The sequence below is a fragment of the Pygocentrus nattereri genome, chromosome 6 (genome assembly GCF_015220715.1).
Source record: "Pygocentrus nattereri isolate fPygNat1 chromosome 6, fPygNat1.pri, whole genome shotgun sequence".
Classification (NCBI taxonomy): domain Eukaryota; kingdom Metazoa; phylum Chordata; class Actinopteri; order Characiformes; family Serrasalmidae; genus Pygocentrus; species Pygocentrus nattereri.
The window spans coordinates 37,799,833-37,818,926 of NC_051216.1; the positions used below are offsets into that span (position 1 = coordinate 37,799,833).

General features: G+C 38.7%; 1 protein-coding gene across 1 annotated transcript in view; it reads right to left on the minus strand.

The window, feature by feature from the left end:
- Positions 1–19,094, minus strand: part of tmeff2a (transmembrane protein with EGF-like and two follistatin-like domains 2a) — a 147,218-nt gene that overhangs the window by 39,441 nt on the left and 88,683 nt on the right. The window contains exon 5 of the mRNA XM_017695088.2: positions 1,136–1,235. Within this exon, the coding sequence (XP_017550577.1) occupies positions 1,136–1,235 (100 nt within the window). The remainder of the gene's footprint in view (positions 1–1,135; positions 1,236–19,094) is intronic.

Sequence of the window (19,094 nt, forward strand, 5' to 3'; positions counted from 1 at the left end):
ATCTCTGCTTCTGCGACTTGGTGACAATGTACCTTTGTTCAGGACTGGCTATTTTTGTGTCCTTCGTTTTCCCTGTTGGCCACTTAAGTGCAGTGACCTTACTTGCCACCCAGTTGGTGAACTGCTTGTCTTACTCTGTCGTATCAAATTAGGGGGCTCAACGGCAGAGGGGAACAGATTGTTGGGAATGCTTGGAAAGGGCACTGGTCATTTATCTGTCATACAAACGCCCGCTGGTGCCCTCAAATGCATCCGCTGCCTGCCCCAGTTCCACAGGTGACCGTGTCCCCAGGAGGACTGCTGTCTGCGTTGACAAAAACACCTTCAAACTCTTTTTATGATGGTATTTGGTTGAGCTGAAATAAAAATACCTTTTTTTACTTTTTCACAGCACTGTATGTGTGATATATAGAGTGTATACATAATATAAATTTAAAGACTGTATATACCATATATATATATATCATATATACAATCAATGAGTGTATATATTATTTATCTCATATATATATATATATATATATATATATATATATATATATATAGTAAGTGGTTTAACTCTGTGTATCTCAGTATCTCCTTCATATAGCTCATGGATTCGTGTTACAATGGAGGGTCGAGGGGAACTGGAGCTCCACCAAGCTGCTGCTTTTATTAGTTATTTGCTGGTTGATTTCTCCACAGTTCTCTCACGAGCGCTGTCCAGCAAAGTCTGCTGGAAGTTTAAAAACACTTACATTTACATGACGCTCTTATCCAGAGCGACTTACAATTTGATCATTTTTTTTTTTTTTATACAGGTAGGCGAAGGTGGTGTTAGGAGTCTTGCCCAAGGACTCTTATTGGTATAGTGTAGGGTGTTTGCCCTGGTCGGGGATTGAACCCCAGTCTACAGTGTAGAAGGCAAAGGTGTTAACCACTACACTATCCAACCACACACAAACCACAATACACTTAAAGTTGTATTGGAGCAAGAGTGATACAATCACAGATTCTATCAGTACAATGTACAGTGTTTGTTGTGGCATAATGTGTATCATGAAGTTCTTAAAGTATTGTGATTTTAGATTTTGGCCATATTGCCCAGGTCTACTTTAAAGTTTAAAACAATAGATGCTTGCTTGTCCAGACTCACCATACATCCTCCGCATCCACGTCACACTCGGCACCAAACTGGCAGATGTCACACGTGGACGTCTCCTTCTGGCCATTCTCTGCCGAGCCCTCATTCCCTGCTGAGGCAGACACACAGGACACAGGTCAGATTTTTTAAATCAGACACAATACCACTTTTACTTTTCTGATAATGACGCTGAAATCTTGAGTATTAACTGGTTCACACAGTCTTCAAACTTTAACTGGGGCCCCATTTTTGACTTAAACGGCATACCCTAAGTGAAAGCAGTGCTGTTCCCGCTTTGGACGAATTACTGACACAGAAGCTAGAATAGAAGAGTTTATTTCTGCCAAAGATCTCTAAACTGATCTGTGACTCTTGCCATGTTATCAAGACCACATGTTTTGGATCCTGATGTCTCTGTGAATAGCAGCAAGGCTTTAAAGGTAAGGACCCACAGATTAGCTAGTATTTGCTTATTCAGTGCTTACGTTGCAATTGAGACAATCGCTAGTGCTGTAAATAATGGATCATAAAATGGATTGCATGAGTCCTGAGATTTCAAGGCAAGCAAACACTGGATGGAATTAAGCTGTTAACAGGACAGTGATCTAGAATTGCTTTATAAATGAGCTTTTCTTTATTACAGCCTTAAGGTCACGTTTTTTCTTTTGAATTAGATTCTTACTACTTGCTATGACAATAGTTTTGCCCCTCCAATGAAAAAAAAATACTTTTCAACCATTCCACCCCTTTTTGGTTTATCACTTATTTGTTTTCTGCTTTACGTACAGTTTACATTAAAAAGCCAAACAATGCTTGATTTACTTTTGAGTGACCCCTTTATCAAACAATGCCATACACTGAGAAAAGCATTGTGTGATAATTTATCATGCAAAAGATAAAATATTATCATCAGGTACTTTCATATATCAGGTATACTTTTTTGGAGACATGAGGTTCTGTTCCAACAGTAGTGATATGATTGTAAAGGCTAATTGTGTTAAATAACGGAGGTCAGCTTAAATCATGGCAATCAGCTCTAAAAGTTGCAATCAGGCAATTACACAGTCACTGTAATAGACCTGCCACTACCAGTACTGATCACACTGCAGAAAGATGACAACTTGGCAAGTGAAATTTCCTAAATTATAGTCAATATACCTAATATTTTTCATTTTGAGATTTTGTAACCTTATTATATATAAGTAAATAGTAATCTCACTATTCTGGCAGATAATTTAAAGTTCAATGATTTAATATATTGACTTTAAGATTTTAGGATATCATGTTTTGCATATCAGCTATGTCTCTAGTTATGAATCAGCACACAGGTGACTGGGTAGTAATGAGTGAGAATGGATGCTGGCGGCTGGAAGAGCAGGTAAAGGACGTGATTCTTATTCTCTCGTTGTCTCACTGCTGCTCTTACGCACAGTTCAAATCCCCCACTGATCTTTTCCCAGCCTCTCTCCTCATTCAATCCTGATGAGCTCTGATTGGCTGCTCCGGGCTCCCTGGCGAAGGAGGCTTCCCGGGCATGGCCGGAGCTTAAGACACTCATCAGCGGACAGGAGAGAAGCAATCCCGCGGAATTTAAATTGTGCTCAGAGGATCGCTGCACCCCTGCTGATCCCCACCCTCCATTACTAGGAGCTATTTTTATTTCTAAAGCCCATGGAAGAGACAGTGCTGGTCTTGCCTTTCTTAACTCATGGTCTAAAATGTATTCTCGTTGAATCTTTGATCTCTTTCTTGTGCTGTGTTCATAAATATGAAGTAGCTGATCCTACAGGCCAAACATATGGAAGCAAACAGTCATTTTTACATTTCAGTGCTGTTTTACAATTAAGATTTGCCAACAATCAACACAACCCAACATGTTTTCTTTAGGAAAGTCAACGGTTCTTTAGAGAACAGTGAACACTCAAAGATCTATGTGCACAACTGTTCTGCATTAAATAATTCTTTACATTAACATAGAATGTGTTTTATATGGTTATATATAGAACCATTGTCAAAATGTTCTATATAGAACCATATTCAACATATTCTATGTAAATCAAACAGAATAGTCCACCAACCAAAAATATCCTGTGATGACTAGAGGATGACTAACAGAAACTGTGCAGCATCAGATGAGCTATCATCTCTATGGTGGAGCAGCGAGGTAAGAGTGGACAGTGAGTGGACACAGTGTTTACAAACTCCAGCAACACGGCTGTGTCTGATCCACTCGTACCAGTGCAACACACACTAACACACCACCATCTTGTCAGTGTCACTGTAGTGCTGAAAAAAGGAGAGGTCAAGCTGCTGCAATGGACTTCAGGAAATCCAATTGCACACATTAACAATCACGCAACATTCACATTGTCTAATTTTGTATCTCCAAAAAAAAAAGGAAAAAAAATGTATATATATATAGAGTAACTTCAGGCTTCACTGAACAGTTTTTATTTCTTTACAGACTCCAAATGCAACATGTGGTTCAGTTCATTAAGGCTTCAGGAGCATCTGAAAGTGGAATCAGGTGGATCTGATTTGAGCTGCAATAAAACTCTACAGGAGAATCAGCAGGAGCTAAACTCATTAACAATCAGTTGGTTTGACTCTATGGCTGCAGACATTTAGTCAAACCATTTAGGATTTTTTTAATAAACATATTACTGTCTATTATTTCTTTAAAAAAAGAAGAAGAAAAAAATATATATTTTCTTCTTTTTCAAGAAATAATAGACAGTATTATGTGTATATATATATATATATATATATATATATATAAACACACACACACACACACACACACACACATAATACTGCTTCAAGAATTGTAGCCAGTGGTATGTCTTTGCAAAATAAAGATAAAAATAATTTCTCAACCTAAATACCGTGGACAACAACTTCAGTGATTTTCAGTTCTTTTTCCTCCATGTAGTGAAAATATGCTTATTATTAGGGCCAAGGTGATTTTGTTTTACAGATAGAAAAACAAACAAACAAAAAAATATAACAGGTGCTTGGTTTGTTCTGGAGGAAGGCTTGTTTCATACTTATTTCCTGAGAATTTTCTTGAATTGTGACTTTCAGATCAATCCTTATTCTAACTTTTTCTTTGGCTTGGGAGACTGTTAATCTATTAGGACAACTGCAGTGAGGACTGTCATAAGGGTCCTTGCCCTAGGACTCTTATTGGTATAGTGCAGAGTGCTTGCCCAGGCTGGGGATTGAACCCCACTGTACAGTGTAGAAGGCAAAGATGTTACACACTACACTATAACAGCCACTCCAGTGAAGGGTGTATTATCGACAGTACCACACTTATTTTTATGTTTATTGTTTTATATTGGTGCTGTTGGAACAAAAACAATTAAAATCTCAATCAGCTGAATTTCTGTTCATTCTAATCTTTCAGGCCAGATGAAAGCTCTACCACATCCATAACAATAAAACCAGTACAAAACTACAAACCTTAGGTGTCAGCCTCTCACCTAACATCAACTAATCACTACATTACCATCTTCAAAAACAAATCACCAAAACCAAATTACACCTTTCTGACAAAGTAAAAAAAAAAACACCTGCCACTGATGAAACCTTTGTGAAGATCATGTTCATAGTCCATCCATTAGATAATGGATGTTCATAGTCTAAACTGTTCCAGTGGGCAACATAAAACAAATTTCTGCACTTTAAAAGCTTGAATGCTTTCTTTTAAAAGGTGCTGCAGTATAATGAGTGATATTTGGACTTCTCTGGATCACAGTTCCAGAGAAAACATTGCTGTGAATTTAACAGCTTTCAATTTTTGCAATTAAATACAATTTTTAATCAGGACATTCTTGGCTGAGAAGCAGACTGCTACATGGTGGTGTGGGAAGGCCCACTAAGTCCTAAAGCCTAATTTTCAGCCTATATTTTCTCTAGTACAAAATCAAATAAATAAGAGAGGAGGGATAAAGAGGAGGGATATCAAAATAAATAAATAAATAAATAAATAAATAATATTGATAAACGTCATGACTTTTCTTGAGGTTTTCTTGAGGGTCTTTGAGGTGTCCTTGAGGTCCCAGAACGACCTATGGATCACATGACTCCTGCCTTGCTTTTGGGCTTTAAGTCCTCAGAGTACTGATCAGTTTCACCTGTTGTTCTGTAAGCAGTCAGCAACCATGAGTGAATAGATGATTGTCTCACCAGGCAAACGAATCAAAAAGGGCAATCCAAAAGACAAGTTTGAAACAACATGCAAATATTGTCAGAATCACAAATCCAATATCCAGCAGTCAGTACGAAAAGGCCAAGGCAAAAAGCAGAGTCAAAGAACAAGATCAGCGTGAGAACAAAACAGAGATAGGCCATCAGAAAACCGCTCAGTAAGTTCGCAAGGGAAACAATACTTTGCAATTTTACCTAACTAAAGCCTGGGTTTTTATACTAAACTACAACAGTCATATGACATAACCACACAGGTGAAGCCAATCAGTAATTCAGTGACTGAGAGCACTAAAAGGTTTGAGACCGATCGTCACCGGTCACATGATCCCCCACGGTGTCGTGGGAAATGCAGTCTGCAACACTAGGAGAGTCTGTCTGAGGTGTGACACGTTCATTGATTAGTTTAGTATAAAGCCTGGGCTTGTAGAATAGGTTCTTTGTGAGGTATTGCTTCTTTCCTCAAGAGCTACAGAATGATTATAAATATTTTGTGTACACCTGGTTCTGACTGTTTTGCCTTGTTTTTGACTTGCTTTTTCCCTAACATCTGTGTTTTTGCCCTTTTGGATCTGACCTACGCCTGTTTTTTGATTTCAATTGTGGATTCAGTCTACATCATGCTGTTGTGTTACAATAAAAAGGAAATAAATATGAAATGAATAAGAGATTAATTAAAAGTACAGACACATACTAATTCAGTAGAAACAAACATCAAAACATTCACAATTGTGCAAAAACATGGAATCAGTTATATCTTTAACAATATTTAATGTGAGAAGCTCTGCCAGCTGAAGTTTCATTCCATGTATAACGTACACAGAATGTACATAGAAGTATAAGTAACGTACATCGAGTATGACACACAAAAACACACCAGATACACAACATACATTTTGGTAAATGTTTACCTTAATATTAAAGTTTTTAACACTACCGTAGAGTTTTTAACACTACTGTAAGTTTTAAAAACTACTGTAAGATTAAAAAAATAAGAAGAATAAAAAAATAAAAGAAGAATAATGCTGTAAATCACCAGGACCAGGACTGAGCCCCCTCAATCCACAGAGACTAATGCACTAGGCAAAAACGGAGAAGCAAAGACACAATTTCTGTTGTTTATTAGCTCAATCTTACATTGGTATAATTCCTGTAAAGTGAAATTTTCTGAAATTTAGTATATATAGCTAACATTTCTAACTTTGAGTATGTTCTAGCTGTCTTTTAAGATTTTACTTATTTCCATTTTTTCTGTGATTAAGTGATTTAATTAAGTTAAATGATCTCACTATAGTGTCAGATCATTTTTGATGTTGTAAGAAATATAATTTGAATCAATATAGTGAGATCATTTAACTTACTAAAATCACTTAAAAGAAGTCAAGCATCCTTATTTGCCAATATAAATGTAAGGGTACAACCGGCCCTGCCTACTGCCAGCAGAGGGCGATGGCAGCAAGGTGCCCAGCCTGCACCGCCTGTTGCCAGCAGAGGGTGACGGTGGTGAGGAACCACGGACTAATCAGGGTCCCCTACTTAAGGCTGTGGCAAACGGCAGTGTTTGTCACACCTTTGTAGACGGGTGACCGGTACGGTACTAAGTCCAAGAACAGAACAGAACATAAAACTGCCCCAAAACCACAAAGAGGGCTGAGAGGAGAGTTAAATTACTCACAAAAGGGAAAAGAAAAATCGAAGCCATACAAAAGGTGTTTGCTCTAAGTGAAGGGAGACATAAAGCCTTCCTGTCATAATCACGTCTTTTGTGTTCTCATCTTTTTTTCTCCTTTCTAACTCAGCCTTTGTTTGAACACGGTGCTTTCCTTTGTTCCACATTTCCGCCATTTTCTTTCCCTTCCTTGAAGGGTTTCAACCCTGGTTGTGCAGCGGTAATGTCATGAACCGCCAATCGGTACAGCAGCGGTTCGAACCTGGCTTTGGGTTACCTGCTTTGCAACATCAGAAACACGCTCCATTGCCTCAAATTTCCTTACTTCCCTTTTTCCCACTGGCTTTCAGTAACAATCATTTAACTTACTAAAATCACTTAAAACAAGTAAAACGTCTATAAATCAGGAAGAAAAGTTATAGCAAGCTAATAACAATCTCAAAATGAGATGTTAAATGTATTGACTAGATTTAAGGTAATTTCGCTTGACAAAATACCATTTTTGCAGTACATTCATTGCAAATGAGAGAAATCAAAATTTTCAATTGTTCAAAGTTTTTTTCTTATGGCTGTTTTCATTTTGCCTTCATCAAGAATGCTAATAATTTTGGAGCCAACAGGTTGGGAAGTGTGTTTAACTCTTAAGTCTTTAAAATCTAAATATGGAGAGATATTCTGGCGAGAGTGTAGAATCTGATACCACATTGTACTGCAAGAAGAGATATTTCATTACACATTGACTTTGATGAAAAGCTCTTGTTGTGAATGTAAATGTAATTCCATACATAACTACATAATTAATCATGTAACGGCTGAATGTACTGCTCCAGTGTGCTCTTGACTGTTAGCTGATACCTGTGCATGGCCGTTCTACATCGCTGCATTGGGATCCGGCCGTCCATCTCAGGCAAGGGGAAGCATGTTTCATATAACAGGATGGACAGTTTCTTATAGCGAATCAAATAACCACAGAAGTGTCATTACATTCAGTCCCACAGTGGAGTTAGAGCAGGGAGTCCTCACTGGGGCCAGGAGAACAGGAACAGAAACTGAGTTGTATATGCCACATTACTCCCTTATTAACTCGTAGCTAGTTGAATTTCAAGCAAATTTGATATCACTGTTGGAAATGATTTTTTATTATTTGTTTGCACCCCTCTTTGCTGACACTTTTGCTTGCTGCGAGCTAGTGATCTCTTTTGGGATCAATAAACACTCGGCATAAATGAATACAAAGCCGTGCAGTCCATTTCAAATTTAACCCTTAGATGTTGCCAACAATAACAAAAGCACAGCGTAGTATAATAATCTCTCTCACTTGTAGCTCATTTGTTCAAAACCAAAATTTTTATATGTGGTGCTACCAGTTCTATGTTGTGTATTGTCAGAAAATATCTTTATATACTAATTATACAATAAACATGTTTCAATTATTCTGGCACCAAATTCGTGATTTTGGTCTCAAGATTCATTAATTTGTTGAGTGACCCGTGCAAACACTTATATCTGTCTAATCTTTGGTTAACAAGGGCAAGTAAGTGAATTCAAAGTATATCTGATATTATTATTGTTATTATTTGTTTGCACTCCACATGGCTGAAACCTTTTCCTCTTGAGTGTCACAGCATAGATGGCCATCACTTTTGAGATCAATACAACCCCTGCGCATCCTGCACAGCCCGACTGAACGCCTCATTTCAAAGTTAAACATCCAGGATGCTATGTAGCTTGGACTGATCAGCCTTGGGTCTTGTAGTGCTTAGCGCCTAATCTAGTCTCCAGCCTCCAAAACTGAGCTTATTAAAGCACCGTGTTGCCTCTTCTCCCCTGGGTGTGGCTAATCCCCATGGATCAGGGAAAGAGAGACGCTCGCTCGGGAGAGGCCGTAACAATTATCCTCATTTCCTCTCTGCTAGATGGCCGCTCTTCTCGTATCGATCCCTGCTAACCAGAAACGTGGTCGATCACCCACCCCCATGGCTTTCATCCCTGACCGCTGTGTTTAAGAATGGTGGGGGAGGTGGAGGTGCTGGTGGAAATGCAATGGTAGCCAGTTTGATGATTTGGGGCTACGCTAAGCTGCATTTAGCATTTAGGTCAACGCTCTTCGATGCTCATTAGAGGTTAAAACCTTTCTCACAGATAATTGCTTCCGCTGTCTATATTTAGCAACGAACATGCCCATTAAACGTGCCGGCTGGAGTTTGTAATGAAATATCTTTTTTTATGCCTCTGAGCTTTAATGATTCATGATGCATGTAAATCTGCTAATATCCACAGTGATTCTTCATCTGCGTTATGAGATGCACAATAATGCACAATAATAACTTTTATTAATTCATAGATTTTAAAAGCATTTGTTCACAAGCAAACAAATGCAGAAAATACACTTTACACTTATTACTGTAACCAATAGTAAGCATTTGCAGTCATTGTATTGGATTATGGCATCAAGAACACCCTGTTGCAGGTCTGGTACACTCTTAAAGAAAATGGTTCTTCCAGGGTTCTTTAGTAAAGAGAATGGCTCTGTTTATATATATATATATATATTCTCCTTCAATCTAAAGTACCATTTCAACATGCAAAGAACCATTAAATATAAACCAGTTCTGTATAGAACCATTTCTTTTACTAAAGAACCTTTAAAGAGCCATCCTTTTTTTGTACATGAGCTGATAAAACTTATCTTGTCACCACTAGTGTAGCAACAGCCCTGTAGGTGTGGCTAAAGACCAAACAGAACAGACCAGAATGACCATGAAAAAGATGAAAAGATATGTGGATACCTTTAGCTGCATACTCCAGAAAACACTCGGAGGAGAAGATAAACTAGATTGGTGCATCCGTATCACCTGCACACAAGTTCAGATCATTCTAATGCATGAGATTCAAAAAGCAAATAAAAATGAGCACCAAAACCGCTAAAGCTCTCAAATAAACACAGTTAAGCTAGAGTTGGCATTTTTTCACCAGCCTTCATTTTTTGTTTCACCTTAAATGGTGCAGCACTTATGTTCAGACACCTCATATGAATTTGGAAAAGAAGCTGGCAAATAAGAAGCCAACATCATGTTGCAAGAAAATTTGTCCAGTTGACCTCAATAAATGTATCCTTAATCAAGAAACGCCTTAAACATTCCCTTGGAGATGTTTAATGAGCAGCTAACGAGCGGCACAGCAGTGCTAAAATCAGCTACTGGAGCTTCAGGACTGTTAAATGTATCTCACTGGCTGATCTAATGCTGTGTCTCAAACCACATACTTCTGTACTTCACATTCTATACTAATGAGTGCACTTCTAATGCACTTCTAATACTGTTTTTACACATTATTTAGCGTGCTAGTATGCGGTTGGTACAGCAGAAGTAATGCAACTGTGAATCTCAGCCATTTAGATTTGAGCTTTTATTTATTAACACTACAGCAACAAATCAATTAAACTCAAGGCCATGAACTCAAATGTATCGGTTAAAATGCTTTAAATGAGCTTGAACTGAGTATTCCTAAAAAAAAGTTTTTCTGCCTGTGCTGGATCTGTTATGGCTTTATCATCTCAGAAATAATATTATGAACAATGAGCGGAATTCCGTACTGACTGAATGTAGTGTATCCAAACATAAAGGCAGCTGGTGTGTTTTTGTGAAGAATAGTATTAGTGTCTACTCAGTTACTCAAAAACAGCAATCTATTACTTTTCTGGAACTGTAAAGAGCTTTATAAATCATCTCACTATTCATTACTTTACTTTCCTTAACCCATGAAAATGTGTACAAATTGGAAAGTACAGAGAAAACCCCAACAGACTTTTCAGTACTTGGAAAGAAGCCTCAGTAAATACAATTTAAAAGGCCTGTCGCTCACCCTGCCTTTGCTTTGAATATCCTGTGATGCTTGATTAAAATTATGAATGACTGGTGCTACTTGAAAAGCGCATAACACACCCTAGAGATAATTTTTTTATGAATATATAAATCTTGCAGAGCTGTTTAGGTGTTAGTCTGGCTTGTCTAGTGAGACTGGGGTTCTCTTCACCAGCACAGGTATGTTTATCTGTTATTTTAATACTGGCATGCAGTCTGAGATGCTTTGACAGATTCCTTTGCCTTGCTGTAGTTTACAGCATGTCTGCACCATTCATATTCACAATCCAAGTAGTTCAGTCTGCTGTGGCAGGTACCTCATCTGTACAGGCACAGATAATATAAACAGATGAAAAATGCATGCGTTGTAAAATTTAACCATTGCTCTGATTTAAACGTGCCTACTCAGCCTACAGTTGGTAGGTGGTTATGTTATCCCAGGTGTTTGCTAGGGTGTTGCTGGTGGTTGCTATGGTTCACTACATGTTTAATAGGGTGTTGCCTATGGACTGCTTATATGACTGAAGTTGGGTGCACAAAATTTTGCACCTCATTTTCCTTAAAAAATCGTCCAGAATGCCCAATTAAATCAGTAACTATAACATGATATCAAGAATTTAAACTCTTTTACACTACTTTGTTATGGGGAAAAAAGCAATTACATTACTGTATTGTTATTTTGTGCCACATTACCATCAACATTAGCGACAGATATATTGAAATCGAAACATATAAAAATTGTGCACAAAGATTTGCATAAAAATGCTGTTCCATCTACAGCATAAAATTATGACTGTATGTTAACAAGGATAGGATATAAAGAGAGGTAGGCAAAAGTCAGAGGACTCAAAGGATCCACCAAGTAATAAATGCTGAAAAATTGCATTTGTCCTTTGATGGTGCAGACCTATATATTGTATATGTGGTGTAAGAAAGGAGAGTATGCTCGAGAGAGAGAGAGAGAGAGAGAGAGAGAGAGAGAGAGAGAGAGAGAGGGACAGAGTGAAGATATAGGGCAAGCCTGTCACCAAGATGATGAATGGGAGTTATCCATGTTCCACACTCACAGCATATGGAGGACAACCTTTGTTACAAGCAGGAAAACTGCTGGTAGTGTTCTGCTAAAGGTCCGAGAAACAACACGTCATGTGTGGCCAGAAACGCTCGAGACACTGGGAAATATCTCAACCCTTTTCATGTGATTCGACTGCCACTTTTCGCAGAAGTGCAAGTAATCTCTATTCTTGTAAGACATTTTCACATCACTACATAAAGAGAATAACGCAAAGGAGAATAGTTTGCTATGTATGGTGCATGACTTATTCTGTTCACAAGCAGAGTGATGGAGGCATCAGCACTCGAAGTTATACAAATTTCAAAGACTTGAGGTAAACTTGATATAAGCAAGTGCAGATAGCCTGGATAGTATTTATGCGAAGCGGATTGCGTGCAACACCTACATAAAGTCAGACATTGTTTCCATTTGTGTAGGCTGATGTAGTGAATACTGGTAGAAAAGAAGAATGGACACAGCAAGTAATATCCATTGCAGCAATATCCAGTGGGCTCTTAAGGGACAAACAGGTCAACTGTGCCTCCATAGATTGAGGGGGCAGACTAGCTTGCACGATCAATAGGCAAGGGAGAAAGCATGATGCTGACAAAAGTAAAAGGATCGCATGCTAGCAGGTCATGCTTCGTTGGTGGTTTCCATATTCCACATGGTCCAGGTACTTCTTGAACTCCACTTTAACTTCAGAGGGCCCAATGTTACATTAGCATCTCTATACTGAAGGACTTCTTAATTTGGGCTCATATATATATATATATATATATATATATATATATATATATATATATATATATATATATATACACATATATAATAATATTACACTCACCAGCCACTTTATTACAGTTCAGTTGCTTGTTAACACAAATAGCTAATCGGCCAATCACATGGCCGCAACTCAATGCATTTAGGCGTGTCGAGGTGGTCAAGACAACTTGCTGAAGTGCAAACCGAGCACGGGGAAGAAAGGTGATTTAAGTGACTTTGAACATGACATGGTTGTTGATGCCAGACGAGCTGGTCTGAGTATTTCAGAAACTGCTGATCTACTAGGATTTTCACGCACAACCATCTCTAGGGTTTACAGAGAATGGTCCGAAAAAGAGAAAATTTCCAGGGAGTGGCAGTTGTGTGGATGTAAATGCCTTTTTGATGTGAGAGGTCAGAGAAGAATGGGCAGACTGGTTCGAGATGATAGAAAGACAACAGTAACTCAAATAACCAACGAAAATCTCTGAGGAACGTTTGCAACACCTTGTTGAATGTATGTCACAAAGAATTAAGGCAGTTCTGAAGGCAAAAGGGGGTCCAACCTTTTACTAGCCAGGAGTACCTAATAACGTGGCCGGTGAGTATATGATCTAATACACTCTAAGGTAAGTACTATGCAGCCTCTTTTAATGTGTTTATAGGCAAGTGGAACTAAATGTGTAAAGGTCAATGCTTGGACACTGCACAAGGAAGCAACCAAAGTTAAACTCTTTGCTCTCGAAGTCTGAAACACAAAGCTGTTCCCTGCACGAAATTAATGTAATTTTGCTCATGAAATTTCCCTGCAAAAGCTTGCATGACTGGACCTTGACATTGAAGGTCATTTTGGCCCCAGCCACATAGAAAGTACATTTCCCGTTATGAAACATCTGTATGCATTTCGGCTTACAAACTTCATCTGCCATAGCATTAAACCCAGTATGCTAAAAAGTCCACCCCTTTTAGCTTGGCACTAATATATCATTGCAAATGATTATGCTTAAATCCTGTAAGTCCACGCAGTTAGATAACATCAGCACAATCTAATGGTGCTGCATTTAGACTTGAAATAGCATTTGTTCAAGAGTTGCTCATGAAACCATCCATGAGATGTTTTGTCTTTAGCAAACAAGATCTCTCTGTAATCGAAAAGACCAAAGAGAGTCTTCTAGAAGTCAAAGAAAGATTAGCTGTTAACCAGACAAAACCTTTCAAGACAAAAAGAGTTAATTTGAAAAAAAAAAAAAACTCTCTAAGACTATTTTAAAGCAGCATTCAACTCTTGAGCATTTTGTACAAGGGCACTGCCAATCTTTGGTGCGCTCCAATCATGCACTCATGTCTAATCCTCCCTGCAGGACCATTAAAACTCCTACTTTACTCAGATAGGGGTTTCACAAGTGCCCCGAGCCCATTGGAAATGGCATGTGAGAACCTTTTTTCCAGCACTTTGCCTCCTCTCCTATCCACACCTGACAGAGCAGGAGGACCTCACCAATGACCCATTTGCACATGCAATTATGGCGATCAGCTCATGAGAACGGCGATGAGGGAGGGTGTCTCATTTTGTGGAGTGCTCCCGAGTTCCCTTTTTCTCGGTGGCTGAAGGCTTTTGTAGAGTGCTCCAAAAAACAGCAAAGCGGGGGATCAAAACAGGCAGGAAGAGGCACAGCCAGGAGCGAGAGTCCAAGTGGGATGTCCTCCTTGACTGGATTACAGGAGGGTGGATAAGGAGGGAAATTAAGGTTTAAAACCTATTCGGTTACAGCTCGGACCAGATTAGGTTTTTCACATCTCAGCCTGATAGGTCTGCACAACACATATTGCTTGTTAATTGTTATTACAATGTCAGCTTTGGCAATTCTGATATCACAAAAGGCTGAAATATGCTAATTAACCCTCTATCAAAGTTTTAGCCATTCTGATCAACTTCAGATGTTCCAAAAGAGTGTTTCTGTGGGCATCTGGGTGAATCAAAACTTCCACATCAGTCAACAAAAATGGAAATATAGGCCAATTCCTGCCTAAAGGCTTTTCAATGTGTTTTCATTTTTCATTAATTTCAATCACAGTATAATATTCTGTCCATAATGTCCAGTCCTACTGCGTGGGTTTCACTGAAATCAGATGGGTTATGGGGTTAGTGGGCTGACCGGCTGGTCATGCTTTGCAGGGGTTGAGTACAGATGTTACTTCTGCCTCCACCACACATGCATGAACACACCACAGGCACATTTGTTAGACCTTTCCAATTAAGTTTAACCATTTTTCACAATACAAAATGCAATAAAATGCTATTTAATCCTGTTTACTAGCTCCCTCAGGTGACATATGCATTGTTACCTTCAATAACATTGATGGAATGTATTCTGATGTTCTGAAGAACATGTGTATGATTTACAGAAGCAGAAACAAACTGGATGTGGTTGCTATGGCATCCAGTGTGGTTAGTAAAGGGTTGCTAGGTGGTTGTAATGGTATCCCAGGTTGTTTCTAAGGTCTTGCTAGGTAGTTGTTATGCTAATAAATACACTGGTACCTTAAATCCACTGCTTGTTTAAATTCACTGCCACCTTAAATATATTGCTACCTTAAATATATTACTTGGCCCAGCTCAGCTGTCTTTGTGGGGTTCTCACACCACTCCTTTCATCCCTTATTGTTCACTACCAGCTCAACACAGAGTCGCAACAATTTGCCAACAGTGTCCTGGTTAATCTGATAACAGTTATGGGTAAAAAATTTAATTAATGTAAAATATCCAGAGGAGTGGCCACTAGGTGGCACTGCAGAAAGAGGTTGAAGCAATGTACAGAATCTAGTACTTAGCAGTCACATTCAATGTATCCTCTGTAAAGTACTCATACGCACTCCACACATTACTAACATGTAGTTTCAACTGAGATAAGAAGCTGATGTTTGGATATCATGGGCCAGCATTCATAATATACCTCTTCACAGAGGGGTTATTCAAGTCTTAGAAGAGAAAGACTGCGAGGTGAGAGAAGAGAAATTTTCAAAACAGGATAAAAAAGTGAAGGACATTTAACAGACAAAGGCTTGTATAGCAAGGCAAAGGCAACTGAGTAATGCATAGACACACGTAGAGCAATGAAACAAATTGAAAAAAGTCAACTAGAGATAATTTTATAGGCAGAGGGTGAAGTGCAAAGATGAAAGACACAGACAGAAAGAGAGAGATATAGAGGGAAAGAAATACCATCTCCAGCACCTAAGCGGTCGATGGTCAGTCAATAAAGTGTCACTTTCTGCAGGCTAAGAATGGAGAGCAGGGTTTGATGGAAGCTCGGAGAGGGCCCGTGGGCTGTACCGAAAGCGCGGTGCATTAGCAGCTGCAGAGCTTGGCGTCTCGCCCTCCTGACGCCCAGCTCTCTCTGCAGTTCTCACATTTGCCAACCTGGCCCTGGAGGGGGAGGCGGAACATCAACAATCTCTGTTTTATATTGAGTTTTACGGACATGAACACAAAGGGCTCAAAAAAGGTTAACAAATACTGTGGGAGAAAGAAATAAGTGAAGAGAACCTCCTGAGAGTTTATTTTTTTGATTAGGTTTCACAGTTCACGAGTTTAAGTAACTGCAATTACTTTTCCAATCCCTGTAGATGTTGGGTCCTGATAATGGTCAGGAGCTGCTCTACTTTAATAGAGTATATGATAAGTAGGTCAAGGCGTCCTCATATTAACTGGTCCAAAACAATTATGCAAATGTAGTGACACTTACTTGTATCTACAAGCACTGGCCATTATATCAGGTACACTGGCTACATAAGTGGCAACACCACTGAGCGGTAAGTGGTGGTCCTATGGAGGTCACTTTCCATTGATTTTTGTTGTAGAGATGGACTGATAACAGATCAGTCATTAAATGTAAACCTAAAAATTGCACTTATATAGTAGTTGTATCATACAGGGCCAATGAGTATAGGTACAAGGTTACAGGACTGTGCAAATGTCAATCAAATTTCCAGTTTAAACAGCTATAAAGTGAAAGTTTGCTTTTCAGCAGATATTTCTGAGATTAGGCACTTGATAATATACTTACATAAGGAAGGAGAAAATAAAGCTCCACTCTTGCTTTAGATCTGAAAAAATCCACAAGTGTTTCTGTCCATCCTTCCACTGTGAGAAGACAGCTCAACACTATGGGTCTGAAAGGATGTGTAGCTGTCAATAAGCCCTTACTGAGAAAAGGAAATAAATACATCAAACAAAGAAGCTGTTGGTGTTCTCAGAACATTGAATTGACCACCCTAGAGTCCAGACCCCAACACTGCTGAATATTACTTGAATAGTGAAAAGCAGAAAATGTGAAACAAACCTCTAAGACTGAACTTTGGAGGTGTGGAGGTTAAATATGTGTTCTGCTTTTTTCTTCAAACTGTAAAATGAACAACTTGTACTGTACTGTATGTGTACCTAATGAACTAGTAACACTGTGTAGTTAAGAATAAGAATTAAATAGTGAAATAACCTAAGATTTCATATGAATCAAGCTGTGAAGTTACTACCTAAGCTAAACCTAATCCCCATCCTAACCTAACTACTCATAATTTATACACACTGTTTAATGCAAAGCCCTAGAAATTTGCAATTGTGAGCTCTGTTGGCTGCTTAGTACTAAACAACAAATAGTTGAAGCTATAATATTCACCCCTTTATAGCATCAATGTCCGCTTCTCAATCAATGAAAAGATGGAACCACCTTGGGTTTTCCAGCTTAAGTCCTAAATGCAAGGGGTAAGCAAGCTGTTCTAGCACTGTGGGTGCCAGCATTTGCTACCAAACTCTGCTAATCCCTCTGGCTTCACACTCTTCTGCTTCCGCCCCAGCCCTGCTGGCTGAGCTTTAGGAAAGGTCCAATTCAGCAGTGCAGAGTGAGCTGCTGGGAACACCAGAGCTAGATGCTAAAGGCTAATCCTCTCGGCTGCGGCTAGCAGCGCCAGAGACTGAAGGTTACTGCCAGCTTTGCTGAGAAATAATAACTTCCATATCTTCTCAAATACAAAGGATGGACTTTTGTGTTCAACTTGTTTTAGTGAGAAGTTTAAGTGACCTTGGAATAGAGTTTCCCACCCCCATCCATGATTCACTCTAAAACTGGACTTTTGTTTTTTAACTAACAGGAAGAACCAGATAATGCTGCTATCAAGCTGATAAAATGGGCCATATATTGTTCTCAACAGCAAAAATTAGTTATTGTTCCTCTTAACATGACTGCACTGCATGAAACATTTGTAAGCTAGCTGAATACAATAATTAGTACGTATTGTACAAATAATTTTGAGAATTTGTCAAAATTGTCATAAACACAACAAAATCCCTTGGATGAGGAGAATTTGCACAGAATTCATTGGAGAACAGTATGGACAAGATAGGCAAGCTAAGAATCTACTAATTAACCACTTTTAATCTACTTTTAAAATTTTTTTTAACTAAATGAGTTGTGCTAATATTTACATTCATTGTGGAGATAAAACCCACAGAAAAATAAACAGCAAAATTTGTAACTGTACACAGGAAATGAAATCACATTTTGGAATATGAAAATACATATTTTGGATAAGTGCCATTCAGATACATGTATTAACTTCAGCTTAACTTTTGCCTTAGATTCACTCTACAGCTAACTGTAATTTCAACCCAACACCTAAACCGAACCCTAACACTCATTGTTACTCTAACCTTAATCTTAACCCCAAACCTAAACCTAGATGTCATTCTAACTCTAACTAAAACCTCACCTTAACACATAAGCTACATTTATGCAGTAGGTAAAAGTGGCCCAAATCTTTTAGTGTGAACAGCAAAAAACTTACTGAATCAGACATTTTCAATTCCGAATTGAGACGCCTTCATATGTGGTACTGAAATCTGATACGTATCCGATCTGCAGTAATTCATGCAACTTTTACGTCAGTCCAACTTAATCTCGACCCAAAAACTAAAACTAATTCCAACTCTAAGCTCAACCTAAAAACTAACTTTAACCACAATTTAACACTTAAACCAAAACCTAACCTTTGGCCTGAACCCTGCAGCTGTTCACGATATACTGAGTTGCACCATATAGACTGTTAAAAGTTTGAGCATTAGTATTTAAGAAGCATGAACGAAACAGTTTTAACAATTGTGGTGATAATACTCGAGCCACACAAACTTGCCCAAGTCAGCAGCGGACAGAACTAGACATGAGGGCCTGAGGTGGTCCCAAACAACTGACCAACTTGGAAACAACAAGTCCAATCATTCCCCCCTGCGCAGGCCTTTAGCTCCCAAACAAACTCAGCATGTGACTAGCTTCAGTAACACAGCCTCTTCGAGCAGGAGAGAGAGCAAGCGGCCTGTGAGAAAACTCTGCATTCTTTATTGCTTTCAGATCGCCAAAG